At 49.9% G+C, this 20,734-nt stretch overlaps 3 protein-coding genes across 4 annotated transcripts in view; 2 read left to right on the top strand and 1 right to left on the bottom strand.

Moving 5' to 3' along the window:
- LOC310697469 (mast cell protease 2-like) overlaps window positions 1-10,977 on the top strand; it is a 23,060-nt gene extending 12,083 nt beyond the window's left edge. Inside the window, exons 2-5 of the mRNA XM_083484155.1 lie at window positions 6,965-7,112; window positions 7,343-7,496; window positions 8,024-8,275; window positions 10,511-10,977. Of these exons, the coding sequence (XP_083340281.1) occupies window positions 6,965-7,112; window positions 7,343-7,496; window positions 8,024-8,275; window positions 10,511-10,693 (737 nt within the window). The 3' untranslated portion in view covers window positions 10,694-10,977. The remainder of the gene's footprint in view (window positions 1-6,964; window positions 7,113-7,342; window positions 7,497-8,023; window positions 8,276-10,510) is intronic.
- The window catches only part of LOC310697487 (duodenase-1-like), a 167,352-nt gene that overhangs the window by 138,969 nt on the left and 7,649 nt on the right, over window positions 1-20,734 (top strand). The gene's annotated exons all lie outside the window — the stretch shown is intronic.
- Window positions 1-20,734, bottom strand: part of LOC310697490 (cathepsin G-like) — a 25,815-nt gene extending 5,081 nt beyond the window's left edge. The window contains exons 1-5 of one of the 2 annotated variants that reach the window (XM_083484190.1): window positions 20,224-20,730; window positions 18,691-18,841; window positions 16,651-16,783; window positions 15,775-16,017; window positions 14,358-14,907 (exon numbers count right to left, since the gene is read on the bottom strand). In XM_083484190.1, the coding sequence (XP_083340316.1) occupies window positions 14,773-14,907; window positions 15,775-16,017; window positions 16,651-16,783; window positions 18,691-18,841; window positions 20,224-20,281 (720 nt within the window). In that variant the 5' untranslated portion in view covers window positions 20,282-20,730 and the 3' untranslated portion in view covers window positions 14,358-14,772. Of the gene's footprint in view, window positions 1-14,357; window positions 14,908-15,774; window positions 16,018-16,650; window positions 16,784-18,690; window positions 18,842-20,223 lie in introns of those variants that run through there. The other variant, XM_083484191.1, reaches the window with a different exon arrangement.

Genomic DNA, 20,734 nt, shown 5'->3' with positions numbered 1-20,734 from the left:
GTTTCTATGACTGATAAGAGACTTTCCAGTCTGCTTAAAGGTAAAGGTAAAGGTACCCCTGCCCATACGGGCCAGTCGTGTCCGACTCTAGGGTTGTGCGCCCATCTCACTTAAGAGGCCGGGGGCCAGCGCTGTCCGGAGACACTTCCGGGTCACGTGGCCAGCGTGACGAAGCTGCTCTTGGTGAGCCAGCACCAGCGCAGCACACGGAAACGCCGTTTACCTTCCCGCTAGAAAGCGGTACCTATTTATCTACTTGCACTTAGGGGTGCTTTCGAACTGCTAGGTGGGCAGGAGCAGGGACCGAAAGATGGGAGCTCACCCCGTTGTGGGGATTTGAACTGCCGACCATGCGATCGGCAAGCCCTAGGCGCTGAGGTTTTACCCACAGGGCCACCCGCGTCCCTTCCAGTCTGCTTGGAAACTGATTAAAAGACCGGAGGTGGTGGTGGTTCCGTGCTGAATTCATATGGTCTTAAATGCCAAGGACTGATGAGAGCCTAGAATCAGAACCCGCCCCCCAACCCTCTTTTTGTGGTTGGTTTAGAAAGGTGTATGAACATTAGACGGTGCAAGTTGGTCAGGTCTACCTGAAACATCATCCTGCTCACAAAGTCGCCAACCAGGTGATTCTGCAGGACCAGCCCAAGAGATTTCCGCCCCCTAAGCTGACCCACACAATGGCACTTCTCCCAGCTAGGGAAGAAGGAAGATCTCCTATTTGCTAAAAGGCCATTGCCGAGGCAACACTGGGGCAGGGGCTGTAGAAGAGTTGGCAGATCTAAGCTCCAAGGGGCACACCATGGCAATCCCTGCCACTATGGCAGGCTGGCAGCCACCTCACCCCACGCCACTCAGGCATGGGAACAACTGTGTTGGGGATGTTGGGATACTGCCAGGGAGACGGAGGCATCAGGCAGGCCCCCAGTCATCTCTGGACGATCACCAGTCTCCAGCATAGCTGTCAACTGTCCCTTATTTGGCGGGAAACTCCCTTATCCCATCGCCGTTTCCTGCTGCTGTCCCTTATTGATGATGTCTCTTAAATTTCCCGGGTTTCAAAGGAAGCAGCTCCTCTCCCTGCCTCCCTGCCGGCCATGAGGTTCAGCCCGTGATGTTTTCATCCAAAAGGCCTGCGCTATGTGGTGCTGACAAAGCCAAATTTGCATCTTTGATCCCCGTATGGGGCAGTTGCCTTGCAGGGGCTTGGACTCGATGACCTGCAGGGTCCTTTCCAGATCTACGATTCTATAAGTCATGAGTTTTTGAGCACCTTGAATTGGGCCTGGAAAGCTGGGATTGGAAAGGATGCCCATCTCTCGCTGGGGCTCATGGAAGCTGGAGGAGAACAACATCTGGAGAGCGGAAGGACAAATGGGATGATGGGGGTCATAACTTCGTGAAGCGTTTGCTCCCTTGCTGTGCTCGTAGCGCTTGTGTTACCCTTTGTGGAACTCAGCAGGGAGAAGGATGGGTAGGAAACTAGGATGAGCTGCCTCTCTGCCTGAGCCTGGATGTGGCACCACTCTTGGGCTCCCTGATTTCTCTCCCACCCGTCGCAAAGGACAGCAGCCACCAGTTGTTGCTGTGTTGTTGTTTAGTCGTTTAATCGTGTCCGACTCTTCGTGACGCCCTGGGCCAGAGCAGGCCAGGCACTCCTGTCTTCTACTGCCTCCCACAGTTTGGTCAAACTCATGCTGGTAGCTCCGAGAACACTGTCCCACCATCTCGTCCCCTTCTCCTTGTGCCCTCCATCTTTCCCAACATCAGGATCTTTTCCAGGGAGTCTTCTCTTCTCATGAGGCGGCCAAAGTCTTGGAGCCTCAGCTTCAGGATCTGTCCTTCCAGTGAGCACTCAGGGCTGAGTTCCTTCAGAATGGATAGGTTTGATCTTCTTGCAGTCCATGGGACTCTCAAGAGTCTCCTCCAACACCAGAATTCAAAAGCATCCATTCTTCGGCGATCGGCCTTCTTGATTGTCCAGCCACCAGTGGAACAGGCCAAATCTCTGATATGGGGAGAGAGTTGTTAGTTTGGTGGTAGAGCCCTCCTTTGCATGCAGAACATTCTAGGTTCAATTGCTCTACTTAGAAAAGGGCATGGTCAGCGACGGATGATGCCCATTGCGACTGGCAAGGAGGAATGTGGGAAGATTCAGCACAAAGCAGAGACGCCTTCTTCCTTCAGTGCATAGGTGAACTCTGGAACTCGCTCCAAGTCTCCCAATATTAATCTTAGTCGCATGTCAATGAGTTATACGGTTGCGTGGCCAGGCCCCCAGACACCCCTCCAACACACCAAAATAAGAGGAAAATAATCAGACAAGATACAAAACATTGGGGGAAGCCACCTCCGTGCCACAGCTGAGGCATGAGGGCATGAAAGAGGCAAAGAGATTTCCCAGTCTGTTTGGAAACTCATTAAAAGAACTGAGGTGATGGTGGTTCCCTTTGCCTCTTTCAACCAAGCGGCCAGAGAAAGCGTTAGGAATCCACTGTCCTGTTGGAAAGAAAGGCAGTATACAAATCCAAAGGTCTGTATAGTTCAAGCTCTGGTTTTCCCAGTAGTGATGTATGGAAGTGAGAGCTGGACCATAAAGAAGGCTGATCGACGAAGAATGGATGCTTTTGAATTCTGGTGCTGGAGGAGACTCTTGAGAGTCCCATGGACTGCAAGAAGATCCAACCTCTCCATTCTGAAGGAAATCAGCCCTGAGTGCTCACTGGAAGGACAGATCCTGAAGCTGAGGCTCCAAGACTTTGGCCACCTCATGAGAAGAGAAGACTCCCTGGAAAAGACCCTGATGTTGGGAAAGATGGAGGGTGCAAGGAGAAGGGGAGACAGAGGGCGAGATGGTGGGACAGTGTTCTCGAAGCTACCAGGATGAGTTTGACCAAACTGCGGGAGGCAGTGGAAGACAGGAGGGCCTGGCGTGCTCTGGTCCAGGGGGCCACGAAGAGGCGGACACGACTCAACGACTCAACAACAACAAACAAATCCAATAAAATAATCATAATCATACTATTATAATAGTAACAGCCGCTTGAGATTTCCAAAGCTGGTCTCTGGTTTTAATAATACATTGTCTTCATTACTCTGGTTTCATAAACTTTTGCTTAAAAAGTCTCCAATTCCGGGATCGCTCCATTTCTCATTTTTTCCAGTCTCCCCATCTGACTATCAGATTGCCGTTCGTGGTGGGATCAGCCACGTGGACCGAGAGAAATGATAAACCTGCCTATCAGATCTCAAGTCTGTCTCCAGGCACTGCGGTCGTCTGCAAGGGATGCTTCCTATATTCAGGGTGTGGGTGCCCTTGCCTAGCGTTGCCATAATGGCACCATCTGTGAACCAGAGGCAGGAATCAGCACAGGGAATTGAGGTGATCTGTCATTGCTGGGTGGCAAATGCAATCCAGAGTCATTCCCTTTGACCCCTGTGAATCCACTGGATTCCCCAGCGAACCAGGATTCCCATTCATTCTCTTTCAGTCTTCCCTGATTTATTCCAAGCCACCATTTTGCAAAACAAAAGAAGTGGACAAATTCATGGGGATCATTCAATGGCTCATTTCGGAAGGGGGAATTGGGGATTCTACCTTCAGGAACAGAGTACCTGGTGAAAGTCAGATTTGGGGGTGAACACTAGGGGAAGAATGGGACGCGGGTGGCGCTGTGGTCTAAACCACAGAGCCTAGGGCTTGCTGATCAGAAGGTCGGCGGTTCGAATCCCTGTGACAGGGTGAGCTCCCGTTGCTCAGTCCCTGCTCCTGCCAACCTAGCAGTTCAAAAGCACATCAAAGTGCAAGTAGATAAATAGGTACCACTCCAGTGGGAAGGTAAACGGCGTTTCCGTGCGCTGCTCTGGTTCGCCAGAAGCGGCTTAGTCCTGCTGGCCACATGACCCAGAAGCTGTACGCCAGCTCCCTTGGCCAATAAAGCGAGATGAGCACCGCAACCCCAGAGTTGGCCACGACTGGACCTAATGGTCAGGGGTCCCTTTACCTTTCCTAGGGGAAGAACATAGCTCTGTAGGTATCATGGGGGCCATAGCCTTGTGCTGATGTGAGATTTTTATAAGGCTGGAGGATTTCCTAACAGGGTTAATCACCCACCCAGCTAAATGGCACTGAGTGGAGGTTGGACCAAATTCTGTGTTCCTATTATTCTGCTCTACTTTATTCTCCTTGCTTTTTCCTTGGGAGAGAGCTGCAGCTCAGAAGAGAAGAGGAAGAGTTTGGATTTGATATCCCGCTTTATCACTACCTGAAGGAGTCTCAAAGCGGCTAACATTCTCCTTTCCATTCCTCCCCCACAACAAACACTCTGTGAGGTGAGTGGGGCTGAGAGACTTCAGAGAAGTGTGACTGGCCCAAGGTCACCCAGCAGCTGCATGTGGAGGAGCAGGGAAGCGAACCCGGTTCCCCAGATTACGAGTCCACCGCTCTTAACCACTAGACCGCACTGGCTCTCAGGAGAGCAAGGGCTTTGCATTGCACAAGGTCCCAATTTCAATCCGCAACAGCATATCCAGGTTGAGGAGACCTAGATCTCATTTCCTTGGGAGCAGCTTTTGGTAGTTTTTGGGTTGGAAGACCCGAGGTGGTGGTGGCTCTGCTCTGAATTCAGGTGGTCTTCTTAAATATCAAGGATTGATGAGAGCCTGGATTCAGATGCACAAATATAGGATCGGGGACACCTGGTTTACTAGCGGTACAGTGGTACCTCGGGTTGCGAATTTAATTTGTTCCGGAAGTCCGTTCTTAAACCAAGGCACACTTTCCCATAGGCCTTGCCACAGCCAGAGCCCTCCCCCTAGCAGCGGAAAGCATTCTTATTCCAGAGCAAAGTTTGCAAACCGGAGCAACTACTTCCAGGTTTGCAGAGTTCCTAACCTGAATCATTTGTAAACAGGACTGTTCGTAACCTGAGGTACCACTGTACATGTGAAAAAGATCTAGGCGTCTTGGTGGGCCAGAAGCTGAACATGAGTCAACAGTGTGAGGTAGGATGAAAGAAAGTTAATGCTATTCTAGGCTGTGTCAACAGAAGTCAAATGTCCAGATCAAGGGAAGTCATAGTACCCCTCAATTCTCCGTTAGTCAGACCAGACTTGGAATATTGTGTCCAATTCTGGGCACCACAATTTGATGCGCTGGAAGGTCTGAAGAGGAGGGCAAGAAAGATGATCAAGGGTCTAGAAACTAAATGCTTGATCGATTACAGTGCGCAGCCGTCATTACCCACTGGAGCACAGTGAGGAATCCACCGCAGTTGAGGTTGCAAATGGTTTTCCTAGCAAGTAATTTAGCGAAGGGTGGAAAGTCTCTTTGCTTCTTTCAACCAAGCGGCCACCGAAACCGTTAGGAATCCAGTGCCCTGTTGGAAAGAAAGGAAGTCTACAAATCCAATAAAATAATTGTAATCATAATATTATAATAGTAACAGCCACTTGAGATTTCCAAAAGCTGGTCTCTGATTTTGCTTTAATGAATACATTGTCTCCATTACTCTGATTTCATAAACCTTTGCCTAAAATGTCTCCAATTCAGGGATCACTCCGTTTCTCATTTTTTCCAGTCTCCCCATCGGACTATCTGATTGCCGTTCGTGGTGGGATCAGTCACGTGGCCAACGAGAAACGATAAGCCTGCCTATCAGATCTCAAGTCTAGACTGTGCCTTCCTGGGGAAGGTGGAGTCCAGAGGCTGGAGGCCATAAAAGCCACGGGGTCAAGAGGCTGAAGAGTTGAGCGCAGGCATCTCCCCCCTTGGCAAGCATCAAGATGTGGAGACTCCGTCAGGTTCTTCTGCTACTGCTGTCCTTCTCCTTGGCCCAAACAGGTGAGTAAAAGCACCATGGCAGATGATGCACTATGGGGTTTCTTCTCCCTGAAATCCTCCTCCCAGCCGTCCTTCCCTCTCTGGTCACGACTTGACTGTCTGTCTCCAGGCACTGTGGTCTTCTGCAAGGGATTTCCCCTACATTCAGGGTGTGGGTGCCCTCCATGAACCAGAGGCAGGAATCAGCACAGGGAACTGAGGTGATTATGCCATTGCTGGGTGGCAAATCCAATCCAGACTCATTGCCTTTGCCTCCAGTGAATCCACTGGATTCCCCAGCAAACCAGGATTCCCATTTCAATGCCTGATTCTTCCTTCCTCCCCTGATTTATTCCAAGCCACCGGTTTTCCAAAACTGAAGGAGCAGACAAATTCATGGGGATCATTCAATGGCTCAGAAGGGGAAATTGGGGGTTCTACCTTCAGGTACAGAGTACCTGGTAAAAGCCAGATTTTGGGGTGAACACTAGGGGAAGACCGTAGGTATCATGGTAGCCATAGGCTTGTGCTGATGTGAGTTTAGAGTCTGCAATATTATCTTCTTTTTTCTAAGCAGATTTCAGGCCACAGCAGTTCCTGGAGGCTTCCTGTTCTATCAGGCCACAGACTAAAATCTGAGCTGGGCATGATAAGAGGGGAATCTGTGCTGAATCAATACAGGGCTGAGACTAAGGTTGGGGGATCTACTAACAGGGTTTAGTCACCCACCAAGGTAAATGACGCTGAGTGGGGGCTGGACTGGCTTCTGTGATCCCATGATTCTGCCCTGCTTTTTTCTCCTTGATTTTTCCTTGGGGAGGGGCTGAAGCTCAGTGGAAGAGAACCTGCTTTGCATTGCACAAGGTCCCAATTTCAATCCGCAACAGCATATCCAGGTTGGAGAGACCCAGATCTTTCTTCCTTGGGAGCCACTTTTGGCATTCCTTGCAGGAGAATCCTGACCTAATGGAACGAAGGAGGTCTCTTTCGCTTCTCTAACTTCCTTGCTAGGAAAATGAATAGTAAGCTCATTGGGATGGTGACTCGTTCCTTTTGCCAGCCCAATAACTTTGAATGTGTGGAAGACACCCCCAGAACATGCAAGGAGGAGGAGGAGCTGATCTCTGCATACGATTCTTGCAGATCCATTGCGGAGTCAGATTGTTGGGGGGCACGAAGCCAAGCCCCACTCCAGACCCTACATGGCTTACTTAGAGGATCCTGAGGGCTACGTCTGTGGCGGATTCCTGGTGGCGCCCCAGTGGGTAATGACGGCTGCGCACTGCAATCGGTAAGTCTCACTAATCTCGCCCTGATTTTTAGCAGGGATGGTCATAGAATCAGAGAATTATACAATTGGACTGCAAGAGTCATCTGGTCAGCTAAAGCACCCATGACAGATGACCACCTAACCATCAAGGTTCACAGCTGGTTGTATGGAGGGGGCCTGGTCTTTTGCACGGGGACCAGGAGGGGATTGAGTCCTGGCATCTCTGACACTAACTGATGCTCTCGTTCCAGCAATTTTATTGTCACCTTGGGGGCACATAAAATCTCCGCTGAAGAACCCTCTCAGCAAGTGTTCAGCATTGAGGCTAACTACCCACACCCTGAATATAAAGAATATAACCAATATAACAAACTCGTCTTATACAACGATATCCGTCTGCTCAAGGTAACTTGCTCCAAGCAATCTCTCCTTCTATCTTTCCCCCGAGGTCAGTGATCCTGAAGGCAGAAGGGGTCAAGTGTCTTCCTCCCTCCCAATGTGTGCAGCATAATGAAGCAGACATTGCGCAGTTTACCCTGGCATTGGGGGGCCAAATGTCCTGTCATGGGCAGCCCTGAAATAAGTATAATTGGAGTAGGCGGCTGCTTGTTGTTTTTATGTAATTTTGAGAATGTTGTTCTTAAAACGGTATCAGTTGTGTTGTTTTAGTCTTGAAATGTTTGCCAGAAAGTAGATAGGGGGTGCAGTGGAGAAGTCCCATTGCAGTCTCAAGACTCTTGCTGGTACAACCACCCAGTTGAATGTGCGCCATTAATATTATCCATACCGTAATATTATCATTCGGTATTATCAATGCAGTCTGCTGATTTCTTTTGCCCAAAGTTCCCCATTTCAGAGGCATCAGATTCCCCAAATGGCTTCCTCGAGCAACACTAAACCAATGAGCTCTCTGCCATCTCTCCTTTCCACAGCTGAAATCCAACGCTACTCTGAATGAAAACGTCCAGATCCTGCGCTTGCCCAAATCTAACCGTTACCTCTCCAATGGGACGCCCTGCAGCGTGGCAGGATGGGGCCGGGTTTACAAAGACTGGGCACCAACAACACTCTATGAGACCAATATCGCCATCTCTGGCTGTAGTAGGTACGGGAAGCCATATCCTGATCTCAATGATGGGAAGGTCTGTGCCGGGAGACCCGAAAGGCCTGAGACTATTTTCAAGGTGAGAGCCAGCAGAAGCAGCAAGTGATGGGATAAGGTGGGGGGAAGGAGCTGCACGTCTTCCCCAGTTATGGATCCCACCCTTCTGAGGAATTATTCTCCTCTCCAGCAAAAGGACACGGGTGGCGCTGTGGGTTAAACCACAGGGCCTAGGACTTGCCGATTAGAAGGTCGGCGGTTCGAATCCCTGTGACAGGGTGAGCTCCCTTTGCTCGGTCCCTGCTCCTGCCAAACTAGCAGTTCGAAAGCACATCAAAGTGCAAGTAGATAAATAGGTCCAGCAGGAAAGTAAACGGCGTTTCCGTGCGCTGCTCTGGTCCGCCAGAAGCGGCTTAGTCCTGCTGGCCGCATGACCCGGAAGCTGTACGCCGGCTCCCTCGGCCAATAAAGCGAGATGAGCGCCGCAACCCCAGAGTCGGCCACGACTGGCCCTAATGGTCAGGGGTGCTTTTAGCTTTACCTTTAGCAGCAAAATAGACATGGGCAGATGCCAGTCTACTTACACCTGGCCTGACCAACCCAGTGGCTTCATAGAATGTCTGCCAATTCCCAGGGGTGGATGTTGAAAGATGCCCTTCACTTCTGTGCTTCACAGGGGCTCCATGGGTCCCCAAAAGCGAAGGTGGAGTTATTTAGGCTTGCATCCTCCTAAGGGCTGCTGCACAATTCCTCTTGTCCCGCTGCTTTTCCAGGAGAAAACCGGTCTTTGGAGCTGAATCAGAGCAAACAAGAAAGGAGTTTTCTGCAGATTGCTGTTTGTTCCTATTTAGAGCTAAAGAGCTGATTTTCCCTGGGAAAGGAGTGGGGCAAGGGGGAAACTGCTCGGACAGGACAAGCGAGCCCTATGTCCTACTGAGAGCAGACCCACTGAAATCAACACTCATTGTGTTTCATAATATTATGGGGTGCCACCTTTAGTCTGGTTCACATTTTGAACACAAGCAGAACTGATTGCTTTCTGAACTAATAGCGGAACTGAAATTCGGTTATCTGCGATCATCTAGTTACAGATAGGTAGCCGTGTTGGTCTGCCATAGTCAAAATAAAAAAATTCCTTCCAGTAGCACCTTAAAGACCAACTAAGTTAGTTCTTGGTATGAGCTTTCGTGTGCATGCACACTTCTTCAGATACACTGAAACAGAAGTTGCCAGATCCTTCTATATAGTGAGAAGGTGGGGAGGGGTATTACTCAGAAGGGTGGTGGGAATGGGTGATTGGCAGATAGCTGAATGAGCCTGTTGACGACTCTTAACGACTGCAATAAGTCTTACAGGAAAAGGCAAGGGGTGAGAAGGTGAAAAATGTCTTAGTCATGTATAATGAGATAAGAATCCAATGTCTCTGTTCAGACCAGGTTTCTCCATGGTTTTAAGTTTGGTAATGAGTTGTAATTCAGCAGCTTCTCTTTCCAGTCTATTTCTGAAATTCCTTTGTAGTAAAACAGCTACTTTGAGATCTTGTATAGAATGTCCTGGGAGATTGAAGTGTTCTCCTACTGGTTTCTCTGTTTTGTGATTCTTGATGTCTGATTTATGTCCGTTTATTCTTTGGCGTAAGGTTTGGCCTGTTTGTCCAATATAGAGAGCTGAAGGACACTGTTGGCATTTGATGGCATACACAATGTTAGACGATGAGCAATTAAATAGTCCCGAGATGGTATGTGTGATGTTGTTGGGGCCAGTAATGGTGTTGTCCGGGTGTATGTATCATCTAGTTATCTTTGATCAATAGTTATCCACTCAAATAATATATACATAAAGGAGTGCACTAGCAGAAAGAGCACATAGAAATGCGTATATTGGTAAAACCGATGTACAAAAATGCAATTGATTAGAAAGACATTGCCCTCCAAAATGTGTATACAGTGGTACCTCGGGTTACAGGCACTTCAGGTGTTGTGCACCGCGCCAAACCCAGAAGTACCGGGACGGGTTTCTTCCGGGTTTCGGCGCATGTGCAGAAGCGCTAAATGGCACTTTCCACATGCGCAGAACCACTGAATCGTGACCCGCGCGGGTGGGGCGGGTTGCGGAAGTTCCTCCCGCACAGATCACGTTCACAACCCGAGGCTCCACTGTATTAGGGGGAATGTCCACCAAGGTCTCCTCTCAGAATTGACTGATCCAACCAACAGGAACCCAGCAGCTTGCCCTGGTTCAGGCTCCAGAGTTTGCCACAACGTGGATCCAAATCTTCCCCCAGCTGCCATCTTTGTTCTCTCTCTCCTCACCACAGGGCGATTCGGGTGGCCCCTTGGTGTGTGATGGTGTGGCAGAAGGAATCGCCTCGTATGTCTATTCCTGCCCTCCAGCAGTTTACACTCGCATTGCCCATTACCTTCCATGGATCAAGAGAACCATGAAACGGAGAACAGAAGAAGCAACTGCGGTGACATTGTGCCTTCTTTCCCACCCCTAATGCTTTTGCTGGCTGAATAACCTGCTTGGCTTGCATTCTGCAACAAAACACACACACACACACAGAGAGAGAGAGAGAGACCTCAATGGCTGCGAAAAAGGAAGATCTATCAGATGTTTCATACAGGATGGTGTTTGGTGCCTTCACTGCCTCCCGTCCCCTTGAAGAAAACCCTTCCACAGACCTCCATCTCCCTCAAGCCGCTCCTCCCTTCTCCCTTCCTTCCCCTAATGCAGGGATGGAGGAACTGTGGTCCCCAGATGCTGGAGTAAAGCAACATCTAGAGAGCATCATGTTCCTTTAGATCAGGAGGGAAGGACCTGTGACTCTCTCAATGTGGCTGGACTCCAATTCCCATCAGTCCTGGCCAGTATAGCCAAATGTGAGGGCTGATGGGAGTTGAAGTCCATCAACATCTGGATGGCCAATATGTCAGCCACCTCTGCTTTAGATGCTTCCACTGGCTCTTCCTCCCAGAGGTCCGCAGACCTGCCATTGGAACCTGAATTCTGGGACAAGGTCAGGTCAAGCCCCTTTAGATTGAGGGATGTGGGACGTGGTCCTCTTGGCCAACAGGGAAGGACTCTATCTCATTTCTAAAGGAATCTTCTCTGTATTCCATCAGCCCCCCAAAGACCACCCTAACCTCTAGGATTCCTAGATGCAGATCCAAAACATTTCGGCACCCACAACACCTCACAAAGAACCTTTTCACAAAATAAACTGCAATGTGTTGTAGGAATGGAGGAGACATTTAATATTCAGCCTGGACTGAAAGTTGAACCTCCCTCATTCACAATTTCCAAAACAAGGTTCACACCAAAAACAGCCATCCTCCAAAATTCACATTTCTCCAGATTTTGCAGTTTAGGTCTCCAGCCAAGTCATGTTTATGGGAATGCACATAATGGGGGGAAAGTGTGTCCTTTGATGCAAGGAATAGTTTAAAAAAAGCATGCCAAAAATGCATTATCTCACAGCAAACTGCTTTGCAAAAAAATATGAATTTGTGGCACAATTGCACACAAAAGTGTGTATCGAAAGAAATTCACATTAAAATGCTGTTGAATTTTCATGAGTTTTCCGTCCGTTCTTTAAAAAACAAGCATGCAAACTTATGCAGATATGTGGATAACTGAACTTATGATGGGAAAAAGAAGAAGCTGGAAGGCATAAAAGTGGACAGTTTGTCCGTCCATGTCTATGCCGTAGGCATGGGTGACTCCAACTACCTTGACATAGACAGGCTGCCCTTGTGTCCCTGCCATAAACAAGAGGTAAAAATGTCTAGTTGCGTGGCGAGTTCCCGCCTCCCCCACAGGAATAAAGACACGAGACACAAGAATTCAAGTTAATGGGTCAAATTAGGCCACAACTTTATTGATTAGAGGAATTGAGCGGTATTGGCTTAGGCATTGGTCCTATCAACTAACCGGCTTCAGCCCGCTTGCTTGAAGACCGGTAAGGGTTAACCACCAGTAGGGGGAGTCCTGCTGATACACGTCAACTAGGAACTCCCCCGGGGTCACCGCTCGGGGGGTGCCATGTGCCCACACCTCCATAGGCTTAGGACCAGGCCATGCCCCCCGGAATCCTTTACCGGACTACCCTTTGTTTTGGGGGAAGGTGATGGCGCTTCCTTCCCCCCCCCCATCATCTGCATAATAATACCCCCCACCAATGCCTAACTGCCCATACTGGGAGTTGTGACGGTTTGCTACGAGGTAGGCGAAAACCAAGTGGCTGGTGCCAATCTGCCAGTTGGGAAAATTCCTACCAGGCCCCTTGACGGCGACCAACCGAAGTCCATAGCAACGTCAGAGAGCCTAGCCTAACGGGTGGGAGGGGAGGGAAAAACAGGTCAGCTGTGGCACGGGAGAGAGGGAGACCCTCGGCCACGCCAGACCTAAATAGAGCCAGCCACGCCTCCCGGGCCAGCCGATTGGCTGGCCAGGGTGGTGATGCGTCCGAGGATTCCCCTGGTATCATGGGGGCTGAAAGCCAGCCCCCACGTGTGTGGGGAGGGGCGTGAAGCCCGCAACCCCACCTCCTCCCTAGCTCGGAAGTGGCTTTACCCCAAAGGACTGTGTCCTAGAATACCTGGCCGCCTCAGGGGGGCTCAGGCGGGGCCTCCTCTTAAGTGGCCCCCTTGAAGCGGTGCAAGACGTCAGTATCGTTGAACCAGGTGGGAGCAGGGACCATAGTGCTATTAAATTAAAGACACGCCTACAGGGCCAATTGCCAATGTCAGAAGGTGGTGTGGTTGCTCGAGGGTAAGCAGGCAAGACTCCAACCTGTCTTTTCCAGGCCTTATTCTTGGTGCAACAGTGAAGAGCGTCGTAAGTTCATGTCTGGCTCAATCGCTAGCAGAATCTGGGAGTGCTTGGCCTTTGTACCTCCCCCAGCATAAAAGCCGTGTGACCCCCAGCCTTTTCCGCCCCTCCCTGCGCCAAAGCCTACTGCGCACAATGGGCGCTGGCAAGGACACACTTCCCGCCTCTCCGGTGTGCTCAGGCAAACAACAACAACACATTTGTGTGGATGCATTAGCAGTTTATTGTGAATTAATCTTGAGATACAGAGTCACATGCAAGTTTGCCAAACTGGCGCGTCTTTGCAATGCGATTCCCCCAAAATAAGGCATTTGGGGCAGGCTCCTTTCACTGCTACACACACTGACAGACACACCTCATTCCAGTATCTGCATTTTTGTGCACTAGACTCGCCTGGAGAGCCAAGTTGCAAAATTCAGAGGAGGGCGAATTTGAAAGGATGGCTGCGTTTCGGATCTTATTCCAGAAAGCGTGAATGAGGGAAGTTCAATCTGAATTTAATTTCCCCTCTATCCCTCTGGTACATCACCACAACCATTAGCCTGGAGGAGTTTGGCATGTGAAATGGTAAACTGGTAACTTTTAACCCTGCCCCCATTTAAAATGATTTTTGGTTCCAAGGTCTTTTGTATGATTGTCTAGGAATCCTAGAGACCAGACCAGTGATTTGGACATGGAGGAAATGCACAGAGGAAGTCCCCTAGGGCTGAAATGAAATGTCTCCTCTTGAACAGGGTGAGAAATTCCCACAGTCCTGGCCCTCCGTTGTCCCAGAACACAGCGTCCAAATCTATGCCAGGCTGAAGAGGGAGGATGGAGGAAGGTGGAATCATCTAAAGGGAGGTGTGGTTAATCTTTTGGCCATCCAGATGTTGATGGATGTTGATTGATGGCCATGTTGTCTGGGGCTGGTGGGAGTTGGTGTCCAACAACATCTGGAAGGTGACAGGTTCTCCTCCCCTGATCCAGAGGACGAGGAGGAGATCTGTGGAGCTTTGGCCAGTCCAGACATTTGGACAACGGTGAGAAACCTTTGGTCCTCCAAAGATTGCTGGATTCCCATCAGCTGCAGCAAACATGACTAATGGCCAGGGATAACGGGAGTTGCATCTCAGCAACATTGAGAAGGCCAGAGGTCCCTTTTCCCTCCACCTGCAACTGCTGGGTGACCTTGGGCCAGTCACACTTCTTTGAAGTCTCTCAGCCCCACTCACCTCACAGAGTGTTTGTTGTGGGGGAGGAAGGGAAAGGAGATTGTTAGCCGCTTTGAGACTCCTGAAGGGGAGTGAAAGGCGGGATATCAAATCCAAACTCTTCTTCTTCTTCTTCCTTAGGAGAAACCAGGTAGGGTTGGAGGAGTCGCTTCAGGGAGACGGAGGCGTATGGCACTCTGAGAGATTGTTCCAGCCGTATGGGGACAGGGAGAGAGAAGGGACAGAACAGTTCTTAAGTAGAAGAAGGGCACCTTTTTCAGATGAGAGAGATGGAGCAGTGAAGGTCGGGGAAGAGGTACGAAGGGGAACACAGTAGAGGAAAGGAGGTGAGCGGTTTTCTTGAAGGGGATGGGGAGGGACTGAAGGAACTTGTGGAAACCGAATCGTGTACGAAACACCTGAGACTTTCTGCAGCTGTTGAGGGGGGCCAGTGTGCATGTATGTGTATGGTTGCAGGATTCAAGCCAAACGGCTTATGTAGCAAGCAGAAGCATTAAAGGCGAGAAGAAGAAGGAGGTCTTCCCTCTCCTCTTCACTTGGCCATGGTTTCCCTGATCCAAGGAAGGTACTGGGCGATGCGAGTGTAAACGGCAGGAGGGCAGGGGTTGCTGTAGGAGAGGATTCCATGTGCTACGCCATTGCACACCAAAGGATCACCCATCTCCCCCTGTGGAAGGAAGGAAGCAAAGATGGCAGGTGGGGGAAGATTTGGCTCCACCTCAAGGAGGACTTCAACTGCAACAAGATAGGCAAACCTCCCAATTCCTGTTTCTCTCTTGTTTTGAATGATATTTAAACTCGGCTCCCCACTTTTGTACATCGCTTCATAGTTTTCTCTGAGTCCACACACAAATACATATTGTATTGACAGGCTTCCTTCTCCTGTGAGGAGCTCAAGGGGCCAAATATGGCTTCCCTTTCTCTCCCTGTCACCCAGAAAACAACCCTGTGAGGTTGGCTGTGTGGGAGCTAGTTACTAGGCCCCAGGGTCACTTGGGGAGCTGTGTGGCTGGGGCTTGGCATGCGCATGTTTCCTGAGATTCCTGTACGGCAGGGGAGCAGACCTCCCCCACCCTTGGGGGTCCCTTCAAACTCTACATTTCTATGATTCCACCATCTGTGTTGGGGGGCATTCGACTCTTGGAGGCTCAGCCCTGAGGCACAGAAATGAAGACCAGTAATCCCCATCTGCCCAGTGACTGGCCTCTGCCCACGTCCATTTTGCTGGAGAAGAGGGTTATCCCCTTTCCTCGCTTGGCTAGAAATGTCTGCTGCTGTTTGCCAGAGCAGGCATTACTGAGCTGTTCCTATGCATCTCCCTGGGCAAGGGAAGAGAAAGCTAGTTTCCTAGGTTTCTATTTATTCTTAAGTTTCCACACATACATACACATTCTACGTATTTTCCTCAACCTGCTCCCACCGCGGCTTCCTATTTCCCCTTTTCCATGCTGCGGATCCTGTCCAATAACAGGACGGTGCTCCTCCTGCTCCCCCGTTTCTGGTCCTGCTGCCTGCCATTTCTGCTGACGCTTACCTGCGTAAATAACTGAGACTGATGACCTGCGCAGATCTTTCCATGGTCAATCTTGGGATAGAACTTCTGGCACTTGCGTCGGTCATAGATCCTGACATTGGCCTCATAGAGCATATATGGGCAATTTTCCTCATTCGGGCTCCAGCCGGCCACACTGCAGGCTGTCCCGTCAAAGAGGTCTCTGCTAGATGTTGGCAATGGCAGGGTGCGAATGTTTTGATTCAGACGAACCTTTGACTTCAGCTGGGAAAAGGAGAGGGAGATGAGGCTGAAATGAGCGCCTTAGCGTTGCAATAGGAAGCCCTTGAAACCTGTTCCTTTATGAATGCAGAACTGCGTTCATAATAATGAACTCTAATAAATAGTGAGAGTCCCGTGGACTGCAAGAAAATCAAACCTCTCCATTCTGAAGGAAATCAGCCCTGAGCGCTCACGGGAAGGACAGATCCTGAAGCTGAGGCTCCAAGACTTTGGCCACCTCATGAGAAGAGAAGACTCCCTGGAAAAGACCCTGATGTTGGGAAAGATGGAGGGCGCAAGGAGAAGGGGACAACAGAGGACGAGATGGTTGGATAGTGTTCTTGAAGCTACCAGCATGAGTTTGATTAAACTGCGGGAGGCAGTGGAAGACAGGAGGGCCTGGCGTGCTCTGGTCCAGGGGGTCACGAAGAGGCGGACACGACTAAACAACTAAACAACAACAACAACAACAATAAATAGTGATAATAATCTGATCATACTAAGAGCTGGATGTAGCTGAACGAGTCCATTATATTTCGCGCATGGGGATGGAAGGAGACATTATCTCCTTCTGCCTTCAGGATCGCTGCCCTCGGGGGTGCTTGCAGAGTGAGGAAAAGGCTTGGGGTGAGATACCTTGAGGAGACGGATATCATTTGGAAAGGTGACGTTCTTAGACATAAACTTTGGATGCCGGTAGACATGGGCCACACTGTAAGTTTTGCTGACATATTTGAGGTCATGTGCTCCCAGGATAACCTTATCAAAACTGGAAAGAAAGCAACAGTCAGGGTCAGAGATCCCAAGAATCAATGCTCTCCCAGTCCCTGTGCAAAAGACCAGCCTCCACCCCACGGCCCTTAATAATAACAAATTGTTGTTGTTGTTGTTGATCTTGTTGCTGTTGTTGTTTGTACCCCACCCATCAGGCTGGAATGCCCCAAGCACTCTGGGAAACTTCCAACAGAATATACAAAAACACAGCAGAACGTCAGACATTCAAAGCTTCCCTCCGCAGGGCTGCCTTCAGATGTTTACGGAAGGTCATAACTTTATTTATTTCTTTGACATCTGATGGGAGGGCATTCCACAGGGAGGGCGTCACTACCAAGAAGACCCTCTGCCTGATCCCCCATAACTTCACTTCTCTCAGTGAGGGAACCACCAGAAGACCCTTGGAGTTGGATTTAAGTGTCCGGGCTGAATGATGGGGGTGGAGATGCTCCTTCAGGGATACAGGGCTGAGACTATTTAGGGCTTTAGTAAAGGTAAAGGGACCCCTGACCATTAGATCCAGTCGTGACCGACTCTGGGGTTGCGGCGCTCATCTCGCTTTATTGGCCGAGGGAGCCGGCGTACAGCTTCCGGGTCATGTGGCCAGCATGACTAAGCCGCTTCTGGCGAACCAGAGCAGCGCACGGAAACGCCGTCTACCTTCCCGCCGGAGCGGTACCTATTTATCTACTTGCACTTTGATGTGCTTTTGAACTGCTAGGTGGGCAGGAGCAGGGACCGAGCAACAGGAGCTCACCCTGTTGCAGGGATTCGAACTGCCGACCTTCTGATCGGCAAGTCCTAGGCTCTGTGGTTTAACCCACAGCACCACCCGCGTCCCTTGACTGATGTTAGCTGCCCTGAATAACAATAAAATCAAAGTTCAGAAATCAATTTAGAGGGAATCCATCTAATAAGCATTAGATAATCACCAGGGCTACCTGTCTGAATTAGTCTTACTTGGGCCAGCGAGGAGCCAGGGGAGAATTAGCAGTGGGATCCCAGAGCGTGTAATCTTAATCGGTACCTATTTATCTACGTGCACTTTGACGTGCTTTTGAACTGCTAGGTGGGTAGGAGCAGGGACCGAGCAACGGGAGCTCACCCCGACGCGGGGATTCGAACCGCCGACCTTCTGATCGGCAAGTCCTAGGCTCTGTGGTTTAACCCACAGCGCCACCCGCATCCCAGGGCTTTAGTAGCCAGTACCAATTGTGCTCAGAAGCATACTGAGAGCCAATGTAGATATTTTGGGACCGGTGTTTTGTGGTCCTGGCAGCCACTCCTGGCTACCAGTCTAGTAGCCACATTCTGTATTAGTTGTAGCTTCTGAGTCACCTTCAAAGGTAGCCCCACGGAGAGCGCATTGCAGTAGTCCGGGCAGGAGATGACCAGAGCATGCACCACTCTGGTGAGACAGTCTGCGGGCAAGTAGGGTCTCATCCTGCATACTAGATGAAGCTAGTAGACAGCTGCCTAGGGACAGAATTGCCCTATGCCTCCATGGACAGCTGTGAGTCCAAAATGACCCCCAGGCTGCACACCTGGCCCTTAAGATGTTTTTTTAGGAAGTTGTTTAACAACCATTTTTTCCCCAGCTGGTCTGGGGAGACTCCCTCACAAAGGGAGGCATCCACCACCCCGCAGAGCCCATTGCCCATCCCTGTCTGGCTCGCTTTTATGCGCCACGATGAGCAAGGGTCAAGGAGATAGGGGGTTGATTTTACTTGTCCAAGCAGCCTGTCCACATCCTCAGAGGTAACAGGTTGAAATTCATCCCATGCAACTTGACTAGACGGAGCAATGGGACATTCCTGCCCTGCCCTGCTCCCTTCCAACAATTAGCTTTACCCTCGATGATCACCACTCCTACAAAAAGAGGAAGGCCTTAGGGATACTTACTTTGTGCAGCGTGCAGAAGTCATGACCCACTGTTCTCCCACGAGGAATCCGCCACAGATGCGTTTGTTCTGGTAATCCAGCAAGGCAGCCATGTAGGGTCTGGAGTGAGGACTGGCTCCATTCGGGCAACGATTCTGCCTCCCCAGTGGATCTTCAAGAAGCAAACACAGAGATAAACTGCTACTGCTGCTGCTTACAAATTCTAGAGCCTTGTTGTTTCTGAGCCCAGTTCAAAATTCTGAAGCTGACTTGGCCCTCTATATCTGAAGGAGAGTCACCACCCCCATCACCTGAGGTCCAGCTCTGAGGGTCTCTGGCAGTTTCCCTCATTGCGAGAAGCAAAGTGACAGGGAACCAGGCAGAGGGCCTTCTCGGTGGTGGCACCCACCCTGTGGAACACCCTCCCATCAGATATCAAGGAGATAAAGAACTACAGTGGTACCTCGGGTTAATCCTACAATTTGGCTTCTTCCTACAATACGAATGATATCATTATTCTATTATATATTCTCTACTAACTATTAGCCTACATGTTGTGTATGTACTGATGTAAGAGGGGAGATAGGGGCTACAGTGGTACCTCGGATTAAGTACTTAATTTGTTCTGGAGGTCCGTTCTTAAGCCGAAACTGTTCTTAACCTGAAGCACCACTTTAGCTAATGGGGCCTCCCGCTGCCGCTGTGTGATTTCTGTTCTCATCCTGAAGCAAAGTTCTTAACCCGAGGTACTATTTCTGGGTTAGCAGAGTCTGTAACCTGAAGCGTCTGTAACCTGAAGCATATTTAACCCGAGGTACCACTGTATGTCACTTTTGGAAGACATGTGAAGGTGGCCCTGGATTGGGAAGCTTTTAATGTTTGATGTTTTACTCTGTTTTTATATGTGTCAAATAAAAGCCATGGGGGCAGGAGAACAGTTCACTGTCCCAACCTGGAGAGCCGAATTTTGGGGATGGAACCTTTAGCCCTTGTGCAATGCAAAGCGGATGCCCTGCCGTTGATCTAGGCATACAAACGGCACTCACACCCTAATAATAATAATAATAATAATAATAATAATAATAATAATAATAATAATAATAATTTATTATTTATACCCTGCCCATCTGGCTGGGCTTCCCCAGCCACTCTGGGTGGCTCCCAACAAAACACTAAAATACAATAACCTATTAAACATTAAAAGCTTCCCTAAACAGGGCTGCCTTCAGATGTCTTCTAAAAGTCTGGTAGTTATTTTTCTCTTTGACATCTGGTGGGAGGGCGTCCCACAGGGCGGGCGCCACCACCAAGAAGGCCCTCTGCCTGGTTCCCTGTAGCTTGGCTTCTCGCAGCGAGGGAACCGCCAGAAGGCCCTCGGAGATGGACCTCAGTGTCCGGGCAGAACGATGGAGGTGGAGACGCTCCTTCAGGGATACTGGACCGAGGCCGTTTAGGGCTTGAAAGCACCCTAAGCATCTGAAACAGAAGGAATGAGGTTGGCTTGGCCCCCAAGTGTAGTAGAAATGGGTTCGTGAGTTAGTGGGTTTTACTGACCTGTTTGGGCCAAGGAGAAGGACAGCAGTAGCAGAAGAACCTGGCGGAGTCTCCACATCTTGTTGTTTGCAAAGGAGGGAGATTCCTGGCGCTTATCTCTTCAGCCTCTTGACTCCGTAGCTTTTATTACGTCCACCATCTGGACCCCACCTTCCCCAGGAAGCCACAATCTAGACTTGAGATCTGATGGGCGAATCTTTAGTACCCCACCCACCCATCGATGGCCATCAGATAGCAAGACAGTTTGTGGGGTTTTGTTTCGTTGGGGCCAGATAAGGAGACTGGGAAAGGGGAAACAGAGTGAACCCTTAGTGTCGAAATACTTTTGGGGGTGTGTGCAAAGATTGGGGTGCTGCCTCGCTGTATGCAGAGAACCTCTCCCTTACCAATAGAAAGGCTTCATGCAGAATCTAAATCTGGACATGGGAATCCAAGCTGCCTAACCTTCCCTTTGGAGGTGGGTTGGCAAGGAGGGCCGTTGTCGAGTCATCACCTGCGTACAATGGTACCT

The sequence above is a fragment of the Podarcis liolepis genome (assembly GCF_965112155.1).
Source record: "Podarcis liolepis genome assembly, chromosome: 18".
In the NCBI taxonomy this organism is placed as follows: domain Eukaryota; kingdom Metazoa; phylum Chordata; class Lepidosauria; order Squamata; family Lacertidae; genus Podarcis; species Podarcis liolepis.
Note: the sequence above shows the minus strand (reverse complement) of the source record. Positions and strands in the feature narration are given on the sequence as shown.